General features: G+C 38.5%; 1 protein-coding gene across 2 annotated transcripts in view; it reads right to left on the reverse strand.

Moving 5' to 3' along the window:
• Positions 1 to 2,364: 2,364 nt before the first annotated feature.
• Positions 2,365 to 16,987, reverse strand: part of znf385c (zinc finger protein 385C) — a 143,886-nt gene continuing 129,263 nt past the window's right edge. For both annotated transcript variants that reach the window (XM_088331396.1, XM_088331405.1), the window contains 5 exons: positions 13,003 to 13,356; positions 12,621 to 12,808; positions 10,804 to 10,899; positions 10,104 to 10,193; positions 2,365 to 4,518 (listed from right to left, as the gene is read on the reverse strand). In XM_088331396.1, coding sequence (XP_088187522.1) covers positions 4,276 to 4,518; positions 10,104 to 10,193; positions 10,804 to 10,899; positions 12,621 to 12,808; positions 13,003 to 13,356 — 971 coding nt within the window. In that variant the 3' untranslated portion in view covers positions 2,365 to 4,275. The remainder of the gene's footprint in view (positions 4,519 to 10,103; positions 10,194 to 10,803; positions 10,900 to 12,620; positions 12,809 to 13,002; positions 13,357 to 16,987) is intronic.

Raw genomic sequence — 16,987 nt, forward strand, 5'->3', positions numbered from 1 at the left:
AGAAAACCATAATGAAATGTTTTCTCCCACAGGCTCTTTTTTCCTCACTATTACCTGACCTTCAAAGCAGAAATCTATACAGATATGTGGCCTTAAAATCATTTTTTTGTTGCATCTCCACCAGTACAAACATTACGCAGCATTCTGAATATTCCATCCATCCATTATCTGCACGGCTTATCCTCAGTAGGGTCGCGGGGGTGCTGGAGCCCATCCCAGCTGTCTTCGGGCAGTGGGCAGGGGACACCCTGAACTGGTCGCCAGTCAGCCGCAGGGCACATGGAGACAACTCACTCACTTATTCACATCTAGGGACAATTTGAACCGGCCAATTAACCCATTGTGAATATTATAGTCTTAAAATATGTATTGGGCAGATAAATCGTCCACCTGGCTACCCTATCCATGAAATGTGAGAAAATACGGGCAGATTTTGCATCCTAATTTATGTTTCACAAATAGAATAACGATCAAAATATCCTTTTCATAAGTGAGGCACACACAGCGCATTCCTTTTTGGAGCACACAAACAATTGTTTAACGTTTCCCAAATTATTCTTTGCCTGCTGTCTATGTCTATTTTTACACTTTTTACCCAACAAAGATCAGACCTTAGCCTGGTTCACATCAGTAAAATGAGGCGATGCATAGGTCGCTGACGCCATTTAATTATCTGATAGCATCTTCGTTTTGTGTGAAAGCCACAGCTGTGAAATAATCATGTTTGCATTACAGCAGCAACAAATATAAAATGTGAAATGGTCTTAAAATCCCATTTTTGCTGTGTCCTTTCTGTACTTGAGGTGGTAAAGATATGGAAGACAATAGCAAATATATCGATAGAGACTGGTATAGACTTCCTCAGTGTTGACCCTTCTTGACAATTTGACCACAAAAATGCATAGAAACACACACTTGAGACAAAAACAACGTGATTAAGTGGAATGTGGAATCACGATGAGACACTATAAGGAAGCAAATGTCAAATTATGTTTATGGATTTAAGAGATGCCACCACAATCTGAAATCAATGGGTTTCTCAGAGAACAACTTTTCCATATTGTTCTAAGTGAACATGGAGGTACGAATAGAAATTGATGGAGTTGAAATTGAAAGGGTGCATGAAAATAAATTCCTTAAAGTTATAGTTGATGATAGACTGACTTGGAAAGCGCACATCAAGCACATACAGTCCAAAGTTTCAAAAGCATCACTGTCGTGTACAAAGCATAAAAACTATTGGATCGTAATTCTCTTTGCACACTCTACTGTTCCACTTGTCTTGTCATACTTACACTACTAGGCTGAGGTTTGGGGAAATACCTATACACCTTTGTTAAAGTCACTTGTCATACTGCAAAAAATAGCAGTAATGATTATTCATCAAGTCAACGATTTAGAACACACAAATCCTATCAAACAGCAATTGTCATGTATAAGGCAAAAAACAGGTTATTACCACAAAATATTAGGAACATATTTAGAAATTGGGAGGGTGGCTATGAGTTAAGAGGGAGAAAAAAACTTCAAAATCCTAAATGTAAGAACAACATTCAAAAGTTTCTGTATGTCTATATCCCTTGTCAAACTACGGAATAATCCATGTAAGGACCTGAAGCAAATTAAAAACATCCATCAGTTCAAGAAAAGGTACAAAAACATACTTAGTGGTTGAATCACATTGTAAAGCGCTTTGGGAGGTCTTCATCAACTTGAAAAGCGTTATATAAATGCAGACCATTTACCATTTTTCTATTACTTCATTTTGTGGTTTATGTAGCTGTCTTTTTCCATTTTTACATGTTTTCATTTTCCAACATCTTTTGACAATGATCAGGAAGCCTTGCACTGCTTGTGATGCATATTCAAAATAAATAAATTACAGACGTTAAAAAAAGTCGATTAAAACCATTGTATTAGTTTGATGTTGCCTCAGCTAAGGCCAAGTATTTACCACATTTTTAACATGATAGTCCAAACCAAGGCTTTTATCACACAATAAGTTGGAAAGTATGGTTCTACCTTGATTATCAAACAATATCTGAAGGTAACAAAAGACTATGTCAGATGTAATGTGAGGCTGATATATAAGGACATTGAAAAGTATGATTTAATTGTTATGGAACAAAACTTGTGATTTCAAATTATCTAAGAAGGCTGCCATTTTATGCATGCATTTTTTGACTAATACTAAAGTTAACAAGAGGGCTCAGTAGGAGTGTGAGATTTTTAATTTCATATCAAAAACTACTGTTTTTTCCCCTCTTTTTCTGTCAATAAGCTATGGTTTTTATTTCTTGTTAGCAAGTAGCAATTTCTGAAAGGACTCTTATACTCACACCAACCAAATCATGACAAACAAGATAAAGTTCTAAAAGGTTTTTATTTTCCAAAAATCCATCGGGTACAAGCTCCCTCCGTTTGTCCTGCTTGTTGTCGCCAAAGCAACGGGCTGAGTGATACCCTGAATGTGAATGGATTGGTCACAACCCGGTCACCCCTGAGAAGGCCTTGGACACTTTTGGATACCTACCTCCCTCGTTAAAAAAGTCTTTTTACTTAAAAAAAGAAATAAGTAAATAATAAACAATAACATGATCTACTCTTTTTTCAATGGTACACATAACAATATTACTTTGATAAAAGCTCTATAGATTCTCTATAGGGTTACACTGAACCACCACAAGACAGAGTGAGGCCAACTGCTTGTGTTATGATGAGATGGGCAATGGTAGAGACTGGCTTTGTCACGAAATATGACACACACACACACCCACACACAACTATACATATTGCACAATGAGAGAAAAATGCATAGGATGTGCTCCAGTCCTTCACTTAGAGAAGTCAACCCTTTCTTAACTGATGGACAGATGTGCACAGCGAAACTGTTTGCTATTGCTTTTAAATGTCAACCTTGTGATTACCTGGTTTTTTTTGTGTGTTTTTTTTTTTTTTTTGCAAAGTAGTCATAAGGTGCCTTTTTTTGTGGTTGCCATGGTTACACTGTGCTTTTTGTTTTCTCCCACACACCAAGCGGGTGGCTGTCGATCAAATCTTCCGCCTCCGTTGCCGGTGGTCCGTTTGTCAACACGTGAAATGTAGTGGTTCCAAATGAATACGAAGGGATAGTCACGAGGATTTATGAATGTATTACTCTAATGTTTTTAAAAAAGGGGCATCAGGTGAAGAAGTGCTTTTCAAAGTGTGGGAAAGTGAGCCTCCTTTTGGGAAAGAACAACAAAAAAATTCACTTGCCAAAGCTCAAGATATTTTGCTAGTGTTGCCAAGTCAGCTAGGAAATACAAACTTCTTTGCTTAACAAATACCTGATGGAACTGTAACTGAAACTGATTATGACACCCCAAAATAAATATGTGTGTGTAATATATATATATATATATATATATATATATATATATATATTGCCCTACCTGACTATTAGAAGGGTGTTACTATAAGTTGTAGTTAAATGTAGTTAACACAATGTGTATATCAGTATAGCTTAAATTAGCTTGATCAATACTGAAGACCCCTACATCAAAGATATGTTTTTAACTATTGAAGCTTAAGTTAGCAGAAAAATCTGCTAAGAAATGATGATTCTCCTTTCTAACTGATCCTTTTCTCCATATTGCGGCTCTAACAGAGATAAATCGATGATTGTTCTTCTTAAGCTGCTTAACTCCTCTATCTTAGGTCAAAAAGAGTACAATTGGAATGCAAAGCATCTAAAAAAATCTTCCTCAAACCTTTGTCTTCTTTTAGAGACATTTTTCACATAAATATATTCGTCGATGGACACAGCTAAAAGTAGCCCAGCATGATTAGAGAAGAAAAGAAAAATACGCTTTCTTTCATTTTTCAAACCTGCGACTCCAACTTCTTTGAATGATTGTGACTCACAGTGTCAATGTTGTTGCTGCACTTAGCATAAAACAATCATTTTAAATTCCTTCCTCCGCCTTAGAATTCCTAGCTACTGAGGTTCTCTGTCTCACACTTTGAAAAGTGCTAGAGTAAAGGGAGCTTATCATAAACGTACAACAAGAATAATCTAATAAATGACAGGGTAACACCCAGAAGCCCCCCCTCCTGCTCCCCTACTCAATTAATGGCTATCTGTGGCCCCCGCTCTCTTACTGGAGATCACTGCAACAGGAAGAAAGCATGATGGGGGTCTCGCCTCTCTTAAGTTAGGCTGACTGCATAGTTTGGTCACACAGAGGAATGAGGCTGAAGGGGGGGAAACCAACAAGGACAACAAAGGGAACTTTAGTAAGGGGAGAAGATGATGGGGGCGTGTGCTGGCCGGAGAGGCCCCTGAGCAGGCCGGAACAAAGCGGGCCCCAGGAAGGGCGCCTGGATGAAGGCGGCAGCGGTGGAGGCGCCGCTCATCGGGTGGCGCAGTGCCAGTGGGTTGGCTGCTACCGCGCACAAGGTGGGTGCTGTGAGGGGGCCTGGCAGGAAGCCTGCTGTCAAGCTCTTGGTCAGCTGCTTCTGCAAGGCCAGTTTGGTCTGGAGAAGACAGAAGAGCAACACACGGAGGACATGTTTTACTCAGTAAACATGTAGGCCCCACACACACGTGTGTGTGAATATATAATATATATATATATATATATATATATATATATATATATATATATATATATATACGTATACACGTATATCCCAGGAACAGCATCTGAATTCTCAGTCCAGAAGAACGCAGTCCTAGAACCCTCAAACTTCCAAGCCTCTGGTAAAAGACCAGAATATGAGAATGACACAGATACCATGCCACTAGGGATGAGGGGGAGATTTATATATAATATATAAATATAATGTTTATATTTATATACACACTACATCTTGTGTGTGTGTGTTTTTCTCGCTCCAAAAGCATGAATGACCCCATTGTTGAAACTACCAAAGTCATGTTCGGTAAATGAATTTTTCTGTCCCAATGACATCCTTTCTCTGTAGAAACAGATAAAAAACTGATTTTTGTTGTCTTTTCCCAAGACAGCCTTTTTAAAACAAGCCGTCTACTAACAAGCAATTTTAAAACATCGCTTAGTGTTTAGATAAACATTTAAGAGGGAAAATGTTCCATAGTCCACAATTTAGCTTATTTGATTTTGCATACTTCAAATTCAATTCAACTCAAATAGATTTGAGTAAATTAAGTTCTATGTCATAACACATGCGTTGAGCAGGGACATGCATGCTGTTTATTTGTATAGCGCTTAATTACAATAAGTCTTAAAGGGCTGCGCCGATGTAAAACCTACATGAGGGCAAGTACAATTGAAAATATAAATATAGTTTTAAATTTTATATACGTTTTTCTGGGGTTTTGGGGGGATTGAAAGGGGTTTCAAACACTATAGTTCATTTTTTTACAGGTTTAAAGCATAGTGTGTATTCTAGTTCAATGTAAGTAAAAGCTTTTTGCAATATGCTTTATTTAACAAATATTGTGTGTCTTCTAATTTGACCACCAAGAGGCAGTAAAGCACATTGTTAACTCAGGTATTTAATCTGAACATAAAAAATAATACGATACAAATAGTAACCACCACAGCATGCACCAAGAAGTAAACCACGATCATTTCCATAATTTTTTAAGAGTCTTGACAAGAAACACAGTACTTGTTTGAAGGTTCATATAGCAGACCTGTCAACCTCCAGGGCTCCATGCCCTTACAAACTGTTGTATTTTCCCTTACACCATATTTCTTTTTTCAAACGTGTTTATTTATGTAGTTTAACATGTTATATTGTACATGTATATATATATATATATATATATATATATATATATATATACAGTGCATCCGGAAAGTATTCACAGCGCTTCACTTTTTCCACATTTTGTTATGTTACAGCCTCATTCCAAATTGTATTAATTTAATCTCTTATCTCAAAATTGTACACAAAATACTCCATTATGACAATGTGAAAAAGTTGTTTTTTTTTTACTTTATTTAAATTTAATAAAAATAGAAAACTAAGAAATGACATTTACATAAGTATTCACAGCCTTTGCTTAATACTTTGTTGATCCACCTTTGGCAGCAAATACAGCCTCAAGTCTTTTTGAATATGATCCCACAAGTTTAGCACACCTATCTTTAGGCAGTTTTGCCCATTCTTCTTTGCAATAAGTCTCGAGCTCAATCAGGTTGGATGGGAGACGTTTGTGCACAGCCATTTTCAGATCTCTTCAGAGATGTTCGATCAGATTCAAGTCTGGACTCTGGCCGGGCTACTCCAGGACATTCTCGGAGTGGTTCTGAAGCCAATCTTTTGAGATCTTGGCTGTGTGCTTTGGGTTGTTGTCCTGCTGAAAAATGAACCTTCGCCCCAGCCTGAGGTCAAGAGCGCTATGGAGCAGGTTTTCATCCAGGATATCTCTACATATTGCTGCATTCATTTTTCCTTTTCCTTCTATCCTGACTAGTCTGCCAGTTCCTGCTGCTGAAAAACATCCCCACAGCATGATGCTGCCACCACCATGCTTCACTGTAGGGATGGTATTGGCCTGGTGATGAGCGGTGCCTGGTTTCCTCCAAACATGGCGCCTGGCATTCACACCAAAGAGTTCAATCTTTGTCTCATCAGACCAGAGAATTTTGTTTCTCATGGTCTGAGAGTCATTCAGGTGCTTTTTGGCAAATTCCAGACGAGCTTCCATGTTCCTTTTACTAAGGAGTGGCTTTCGTCCGGCCACTCTACCATACAGGCCTGATTGGTGGATTGCTGCAGAGATGGTAGTCCTTCTGGAAGGCTCTCCTCTCTCCACAGAGGAACGCTGGAGCTCTGACAGAGTGACCATCGGGTTCTTGGTCACCTCCCTGACTAAGGCCCTTCTTCCCCGATCGCTCAGTTTAGAGGGTTGGCCAGCTCTAGGATGAGTCCTGGTGGTTCCAAATGTCTTCCATTTACGAATAATGGAGGCCACTGTGCTCATTGGGACCTTCAAAGTAGCAGAAATTTTTCTGTATCCTTCCCCAGATTTGTGCCTCAAGACAATCCTGTCTCGCAGGTCTACAGACAGTTCTTTTGACTTCATGCTTGGTGTTTGTGCTCTGACATGCACACTCAACTGTGAGACCTTATATGGACAGTTGTGTGCCTTTTCAAATCATGTCCAATCAACTGAATTTACTGCAGGTGGACTCCAATTAAGCTGTAGAAAGTTTTCAAGGATGATCAGTGGAAAAAAGATGCACCTGAGCTCAATTTTGAGCTTGATGGCAAAGGCTGTGAATACTTATGTAAATGTGATTTCTTAGTTTTCTATTTTTAATAAATTCAAAAAAAGTAAAAAAAAAAATCACGTTGTCATAATGGAGTATTTTGTGTAGAATTTTGAGATAAGAGATTAAATTAATACAATTTGGAATGAGGCTGTAACATAACAAAATGTGGAAAAAGTGAAGCGCTGTGAATACTTTCCGGATGCACTGTATATATATATATATATATATATATATATATATATATATATATACATATACACATTTTGTTGTAAGATACTGAGTTGCTCGACATGAATGAGGTGTATTATAAAAAAGTTCAAAAATTAAGTAGCTTGGACGTTCACTGTAGAAAGAAAAAATACATGCAAATATAATTAAGTAGAATAATACATTTTCTGCATTAAATTATTGTTGGTAATATACTGATTAAAGGGATAACCACAAACCTGTCTTTTTTCGTTTTCTCCTTTTATACTTCCTTTTTTTTCTTAACTTCTTTATACAACATAATCATTCGTAATCTAATGCATAAAAGCAAGTGAGCCGTTTGAGAGCCGGCTCTCTTTAATGAGTTGAGCCGAAAAAGCCGGTTCTCTAACTGCTCTGCTTTCGCTTTGTTCACGTGTGATTGGAATGGTGCATGATGTGAAATCCCCAGGGGGCAGACGCATACGCACAGTAGCATCAAACCGCTCGCTTTGTTTGCAACGAAAAAAAAAACGATACCGAGATAGAGGCTTCCGCGGTGAACTCGTTTGACTTGATTGATTTGCCATTTCGTGATAGTCGGTGTATACTGGATGGTACCTATAATTGACAAATTTGCGTTTTTCCGTACAGATTTTCTTGAACGTCGTACACGTCTTAAAATGCATAATAAACCTACTTTGTACGGCAAAACCGTACAGATTGACAGGTATGATATAGTAGTTTAACCCCTTGATGTTCCTGTAAAATTTGTCTAAAATCTCATTCCAAGTTGTACCTAAAATAAATTGAACGCTGTTCCTGATCCATTATAATATGGACTTTTTTGGTCTCTTTTGAAACGTGAGACCCTAAAGCTTCATCCCAGACTAAATTATCACTGCAAGTGCTACTAACATTGATTAATTGGAGTTGGGACACACAGAGACAGAAGGTTTTCATCCTTGCCTGATTTTCTTTTTTTTTTTTTTTTTTTTGCAATTGAATGTCTGCAGATAAGTGTAGCATGGGCATCTTAGCTGGAAATCAGGCGAGACTATAGCTTGAAGCGTGACCTGGTACCTTTTAAAATTTGATCATAATCTAAAAAAACTAAACATTGTGTTTTACACATTTTTCAAAAGCTAGGTTTAGGCGTTTCCAAAAGTGGCCATTTGGAGACGACTACTTCACAACAACAAAAACTTTGCACATTTGTAATTTACTTTGGCCATGTTTTAGACATTGTGAAAGAGTTGTAAATGTTTGAATTCTTTTTTCAGATGTCAAATCAATGATTGTGCACACTTGCCAGTCAAAATGGTGCTTAAAATTGAATCACCAATTGCTTTGTGCTTGTTTAATTTTGGCTCTGATTTGAATACACGTTGAAAAATTGTATACATTTATGTTGGAAATTGTATTTGCTAACCAATGTGTGAATCATCATTTAAATCGGTTACTACTGGCTTAAGGTATTTGGACGTACTGGAGGCAATCTCCCTTTTTCTTCAAACAGGCCCATAAAGGCTGATGCGGGCTGTGGACCATAAAAAAAAAGCCTACTATTGGCAGAAAGTAGTGTCAATCTAAAGGTCAAAGGCTAACTACCATATTGGGAATACTTTTATGAGTGTTATGGACCAAAAAATACAAATTACAAGAAGGTACGTCAAATGAAGCAGACATGATTGTAGGCGGATTTTTTTTTTTTTTTTATCAGTCCGCATTATCGTGTGTTTTGGAGTAAATATACAGTTGGGTTCTCTGGATTGTCCTGGATGTAAAGAGGCAATTTTTCCACAGATTTAATAATGTCCAAGGGACATGATCGGTGAGTGAGTTATGCCAGCTTTATAGTTTTCGGGTATCTTGTTTCAGACTGATCGTGATGTTTCTGTGATGAGTATACTTTGAATTGGTATTGAATCCCAAGAGTTTAAGCTTTTCAATGATATGATGTATTTTAGTGACTGGTGACATCAGACAGACACATATTCGTTCATAAAAAGCTCAGCAGCTAGCCGGCAGGCCGGCGTAATGTTAAGGGGTTAGTGCACTTGCAACAGATATTTAAATTGCCTATTTTTGCTATTTCACTTGTGGCCTTTTGACGTTTGGATAAATACACCTGTAATTTTCTTTTTAGTCTTACAATAACCCTTAACAGATGATTAAAATTAATAGATTAAAGCTATCATACTTAACCTGTTTTTCCAAGAAAGTAGACAACAGCTCCCAAATATCAAAATAAGCAAAACATAGGTGAATGTGCTCAATTCAATAACAAATTTTGTTTCGTAAGGTTTGGCCTGATTTTTTTACCTTAAATGCTCACTGTACCAGATATAACAACCAGGAGACTGCATATTCTCGTTTAACTATTTACTGGAAAGATTAAATACAGAGCGGTCGAGCCTTTTTCAGCATGACACGGAAGACGTCTGCTTTATGTAAGTTAGTGCCTAGTCCTAGGCTAGGTTCACACTGCACACTGCAATGCTCAATTCCGGTTTTTGGTGAAATGCGATGTTTTTGTGAGAGTGTTCACATTTCCAACTGTTCTGTGAGTTATAAAATAAACAAGTGTTCATCTATGAATGAATGATTTAATGACATGCCTTGTTTTTGTCCGCTGTGGTTGTTGAAAGCAAAGCTCCCACTAACCTGCGAGGAGAGCGAAGTGAGACTGTACTGGCCCAACGCTTTCTTCATGGCTGACAAAGATGCGCCCGCACTGCTGCTCCATCGTATGCTCTGTGGGAGACTTGTGTAAGAACAGGCACTTGCGCTGCTTGCAACACAACCATTGAGCAGGACTCTCCCTAGTCACTATTTAAACACTTGGTCTCCTCGGCTCTGTGCTTATTCACTGTTATCCAAGTAACGTCCCCAGCACGCTTATGTCAGCCTCTTTATTCCAGTGTACCAAACCCTTACTTGCCCTTCTAGATCAGGATTATTGCCTGACAAACTCTTGAACTGTTGCCTTTGCTGTTTGGGTTTACTGCAACATCAACCCTTTGCCTGCATCTTGTACCACAATTGTTGACTTGCTACATGACTTCCATGGTATTGGACCAACAGACCACCATTTGCTGTAATAATCAGTGTTTCTGCACTTTGCTTTATTTAATGCAGCCTTATGTCCTGTATTTTTTTTTCCATTCATCCTTTGTTCAATTCAGTGTTAAATTCTTATTTTTTTCTTTCTTTCTTATCACCCTTACTTTAACTCTTTTTCTTGATCTTACAATCTTTCCTACATTTTACCATTCCGTCTCCCTCCTTCTCCAAATGAGATGATTTTATAAGTGCATACCTGTTTTTTGTGACAACACGCACACAAACACACATGTGTGCTCACCGCTAAGCTGGTCTGCTGACTCTTGTTGTGTGGGGTAAATTTGGGCTTGGGAGGTTTTCCAGCTTTTCGGTCCTTGTGCCGTCTGCTGTTCATGTGCTGAAAGAAAGAAAAATCCACACCATAAGTATATTCTAACATGGTTATCCTCTTAATCTTTTGTACAATGAGGAGTGTGGACTAAAGCGTATACAATTAGCATGGCTTCCAACCTGACGTAGATTCCCTCCTCTACAGTGAAGAACGTGTTCGTGTGATCCCAATGATGACATAGATATATAATCTCAACAACCAAACTTTGACCTAGCATTTTTTTTGTTGTAAGAAAATCTCGAATGTACATCATTGTATCAAGGGAGCTGGTTGAGGAGACGGTCTATGCTTAGGGAAATTATATACAATGAAAATAAATAAATAAATAATAAATTAGTAGCCTTTATGACCTAATGAGTATAAGTTAACTCTTCAGGATGTCGAATGTTATATTTTCTTAGAATAATGAGCAACTCCTTATCATTAAACTCAACCACTTTTCAAGTTGTTCCTGTGCTTTAAAGTTATTTCAATTATCTCTTACTAGGGTTTTAAATAAAAATTCAAAATGAACTAACAACATTGGCTGGACTCTCTTAAATAATTGTTCCAGTTGAGATTATAATTACAAGTTCAAGAATTTTTAAAAACTTTAAAGCTGAATATTTGATGGCTTGAAATGAGAAATTACGAGTTCAATTTTTTTTTCAATTGTGTTTCTGGCCCTCTTGACTGAGATGCTTTTAGACAATACACTATATTGAATTGGATAACGTCTTTAGTGCTATTTTGAATATACTGGCAAAACAGTACTACACACATGTTATACACGTTCTTCTTACCTGACTACTCTGACTGCTCAATGATTGTTGGCATATGAGTCAAAGAAGCAACATCTCCAACACGCTTGCGTTAAATGAAAACATGAGAGTGTGGCAGAACAATGCTCACACGCTTTGTGCTCACATCACTTGTGCACAACATGCAAGTGCGGCAGCACAAATGAAGGGGCCGGTCTGTCTTATTTAGTGAAAATGTACTTTAGACATGCATCATGTCACACATGTGCTGCATTCTGCAACACTTTGCATTGCATACAGTACATTAGTACATTTTTTTTCACTGTACTACTGTATTACATTATTTTGCCTCAGACATTATTTGTATATCCATTATCATTAATTGACACACTGAAATAACCTGTACTCAATAAATAAGGACGATCCACAACTTACCTCTATGTAATCCACTCAACTGGGTATTTCGTATAATCGACTACAGTTTTGGGGGTAGACTAATTAAAAAGACCCGTTTTCTGGGATTTTTATGCCGGGGAGGGGGTTAATGTTTTGGCTGTATTTGTTGTCGCAAAACATGAAGTAGGGTTTAATTGAGCTAAGCAGGAAGTACTCTCCTATTCATATTAGTAAAGAGTAGTAGTCATAAAAAAACCTACTGACCCAAATTGGGTTGACCCAACTGTTGCATAGTGGAGCTAATCCATGACACATCCCCTAGAATCATTCTTTCTTTTGATGGGTTTACCATTACGGTTTTAAAACTGGGCTTGGATTTCAAATAAACATTGTTATTTTGTGTTTTCAAAACAAGTTTAGCGTTTCGGTCTAGAGTTTTAATTTTTCTGGTAGTTTAAAAGTTAGATGTTGACGCTACAATGGTAGCCAAGTGAAAGTCACTATTGATTCTCAGGTAAGAGAACATTCGTGTTGGACAGGTACTCAAAATTGAATTTGCTTCCAAATTGGATGTGTAAATGGACGTCTAACCTGGTTAAGTTGCGTCTCTGAGTTGACAAAGATCTCGCACACCTCGCACTGAAAGCTCTTGTTGGGCACACTCAGGCTACCTTTGCTAGCCAGCCTCTTGCTTTTGAAGCTTGCACGAGCAGCTGCCATCTTACCGCGGCGGCGGGGCAGCACGCTTTGACCGTCCAGCATCAACTTGTGTTTTGTACCTTATGGACACCAGGTACAAAATCACATGAACACATCCAGCAGGTTTGAACCAGATGGACAGAAGAAAACAGACACAAGCAAACAGTCAAGATTTAGGAGGAAAAAAACAGACAATTATAATTGAACCAGGTGAACACATGCTGACAGCTTCAGTAATGAAGCAATTTTTAGTAGGTTCATGTCAAATACGTACCACTGTTGTGGGCTTCCAGCTGGGAGGTGGAGTTCATTGTCACTTTGCAGACAGGACAATGGAGGTGTGCTTTGGTCTTCTTGTCATCCTCGACCACCTGTGCCTCTCCATCGGCCCTGGAATTGTTGTCAGGGCTACTCAAGCCTGCAGCGTCTACAGCTTCTGTGGTATCTGTCGCTTCCGGGCCAGTGGAGTCAGAAGTTGTCTCGAAGAGTTGGAATGATGGCGATGATTGCCCCGGGGAGAGCGCTGCTAGCTCCCCGGCCGACACATCTGACAAAGGCGTCACTATGGCCAAACTTCTGTCCTCCATTTTGTTGTCTAGAGAGGATGCTTCAAGCTCCGACTGAATACCTGCAGAAATATAAAAGGAAGCATACACATTTGCATTGAAAACACAAAAGACTTAGTAAGACAAATACTTAATTGAGTTACAATTGTCTAAAAAACAAGAATTTGAAAAGGACAGGTTGAGTCAAGCCCGACATTCTGATTAGTTAGGAACAGGTCATGGCCAAAACTTGGATAGATTAATAGATCCGACAGTGCTGTTTTCCGCTAATAAGAACGCGAGGGAGACGACAGCCCTGCCCCTTTTTGTATCATAAACAATGACGGCATACTAGCGGCTTCACCACCTCAACGTGCATAGGATCGATGGGAACTGAAACAAAGTTATTTTTTATACTGGAAGTGTTTTATCTTCATTATGCTGCGTTTGGGTTGGTTAGTTGTCAGTGAGAGAAGTTTGTAAGTTACTGCGGCCGCTTTACTTACACTTTCTTTAAGTATATTAGTGCGCCCTCGTTAGCATACCTCGTGAGCATATGACAAAAACATATACAAGTGAAGGTGACGTTCTGTAATTCAAGTTATATATACCAGAGCCATGTCCCCCTAGCGGGAGGTGGCTAGAGCCTTTTTCTGACTCTTTCTGGGAAATCGATACAGAGGAGGGGATTCCCACCCTCCTTGCCCAGAACTCCAAAATTGCTACTAATATTTGAACATTTTGTTGTCCACATTGCGTTGTGAAACACGCTCCAGTACGAAAATGTATTCCAATGTCTTCACGTCTGTATTCCAGTTGTCCACTCTTAAGTGTGGCTATAAACAAACATTATCAACTGCAAATTTGGCTGATATGTTAGCGTTCCAATGCACATAACACCCTCATCCCCAAAGGGAAAGTGAGTCCAGCTACTGCTGACTTCCAATTCATTTGGTCCTCTTTGTTCCTCATACTTATTTCTCTACATTGTTTCTTTTCTTCTCTAACCCTGACTAAATTCATCATTGAAGATAAGCAGTAAAACTGCTACAGAGAATGGACCTATAGAGTGCCACGATTATAGAGTAAGGACAGAGGACCCCCGGGAGGGATTCAAGCTTCTCTGTGGAATCACAACTGAAGTAGCCTCCTGAGCAGTAGCAATAGCGGATTAAGCAAGCAAGTCTCTAAAGTGCTTAAGGAACTGAATTTTAAAAAGAAACTTGCTAAATTTAAGGTATTTGGAGAAAAAGAAGAGAAAGAGAAGGCACTTTTGAATCCCCATACAATCATCCTGAAATAGAACTCTTAACCTCCTCCAAGGAAAATCTGATGTTTGAAAAAACAAAAGATTTTAAGCTGTATTCCGAGAGTCAAGTCTGATTCAGACCAAAATTGGTGGTTTTTGTTGTTTTTTCATGAGAAAAACAAGACGGACACAAAACATTAACAAGTTTACTCTTATTCAATCGTATGCAGGGTTGGGTAGGGTTACTTTAACTTGATTACTTTCAATTACTTTTGGATTACTCCAATACCAAACATGCTTATAAAAGACAAAATAAACTTTGGATTTATTTTCATTTTGTTTCTGTCGCATTTTGTGTTTGCCGGAGATCAAAGCCAGGAAAGAAAGCTTACCACGTGTTGTGAGTCATAATTTTATTCATATTTAGTTTCTTTTGTCTTTTATTAGCATTTTTGGTATTGGAGTAATCCAAAAGTAATTGAAAGTAATCCAGTTAAAGTAACCCTACCCAACCCTGATCCTAAGCCACATGTGTCAGAATCTAATCTCGAGGGTTGGAGATCTGCATGTTTCAGAGGTTTCCTATGTTGAACACAGGTTAATCATGTCAACAAGATTTTCTATTCTGGTTTCTGAAGAACTTGCTAGTGATTCTGGTTTGTGTGGAAAGTAAACATCTAAAGCATGCAGAGCTCCACCTATTTGGAGATTTAGTTTGACATGCTTTGGATGGAATGGCTTCATGGGACAACAATGTGGTCTGGCTACAAAAAGCACCTTAGTGCACCAGTAGTTTTGAATGCTGATTATTTGTACTTTAAAACAACTAATGTGTTCGGAAAGATTTCTTTCCAACTTGTTATAGTAACCTTTAGTTTCTTACCAGATTGTGAAAATGACTTGAGTGACAGTCTCCTGACTGGCTGATTAAAGCTTTGCATCAATCAATGCTGAAACTGAAACTAAGCTGCAAGTGAAATGTCTATTGGAAGTGTTAGTGCTGATAAATCAACGATATTATTTATGAGTGCAAGCACAAACTACGGTTTAGTGATGGGTCACAGACGCACCAGCTGGATTGGCAAAATGTCAGCGATGCAAATAGTAGGACATTGGGAAGCGCTCACAGGGCTTCGGAGGACTAGAGCCGCTCGCCGCTTGTTTATGGATCGTCGGATCAATGTTGCAGTCTTTCTTTTCTTTTCTTTACCTCACTTCTAATACAACATTGAAATCAATCCACACTTGAGAATTTAGAGTAGTAGAGCTAGCAATCCAAGTCAAAGAAGAAAAGCTTACGATGAAATCATCATTAGTGCCGATTTTCCATTCCGAGTCACTCAAAGATGACTGTGATTGATAGTTGTCACCATCAATGCAGGCTCACAGTCTCCGGGGAACGCCTCCATTCCACCCTCCCCACATCTTCACTCACTTGCCTGCCAACACTTTGTCATTTTGTATGTCTCCTCTTAAAAGGTGACACAAAGATTTGAATCATGAGCGCATGTCAGTCTTCATCAAATAGACTTTGTTGATTGCTTCGATTGACCTGTGAATAGCAACGTCGAGTCCACCAGTCCACCGTCAAGTCAGAGAGTTGAGACATTGACGGGTAGCTTGAAACTGACTCATATGGGCTAATACTTGAAAGTTCACTTTTATTTTGCATTTAGTTGAGTCTTTTTTCTGATCCTGACGTGCAAAGAAAAACAATTACTTGACTGTGAATGTCATTTTTTTCTGGCCAAAAGAATGCCTTAGAGAATCACAGGACCTTTGGGAAGTGAGCCATTCCAGTAATCACTCTTGTTGCACCTTCTTCTTCACACAACCTCCACTTTTGAATGACATTCAATTGTAATATATAAATGTAAAAACATTGTGAATTTAAACATGTTCCCTATTTGTTTCGATTTTTACTCAAGTCACATTTTTTTGGCATGTCCTTCAATAACAGAAAGTCTCAAAGGGCTGCACAGACCACCATTACAACATCCCCAGATTGGAAAACCTCAATGAGGGCAAGGAAAAAGTTTAAAAAAAAACTTGAGAATTGGCTGAAAATGAGGTAATCCTCCCTTTGCAAAGATATAAAATTAATATGCTTTTTACAATACATATTGTTTTCAAAATGTAGTGCTTTTAATAATAACATTGACCAGATGCCCAATCTTTGTAATGCCTCCTTGTGTCACATTTGCGGAGGTGCACCCAAATCTAGGGAAGCCGGAACTGAGGCAGGTGTGCCCTAAAAATCAGGAATAACAAACTACAACCATGTCTTAAAAGAACTAGCCATGTGTCCAAACCATATTAAACATTAAACAATGACATGATAAAAAGATAGGATGAAAGTGGCATGAAAATGGCAAATGCATTTTGATCCGATCACCAAAGGGCCGTGCAGAATGATTCCACATCACTTTTTCCAGCCGCAATGGAAGGGTCCCTTGCCCACTTCT

This window comes from Urocampus carinirostris, chromosome 1, assembly GCF_059441175.1.
Source record: "Urocampus carinirostris isolate Australia breed hairy pipefish chromosome 1, RoL_Ucar_1.0, whole genome shotgun sequence".
NCBI lineage: Eukaryota > Metazoa > Chordata > Actinopteri > Syngnathiformes > Syngnathidae > Urocampus > Urocampus carinirostris.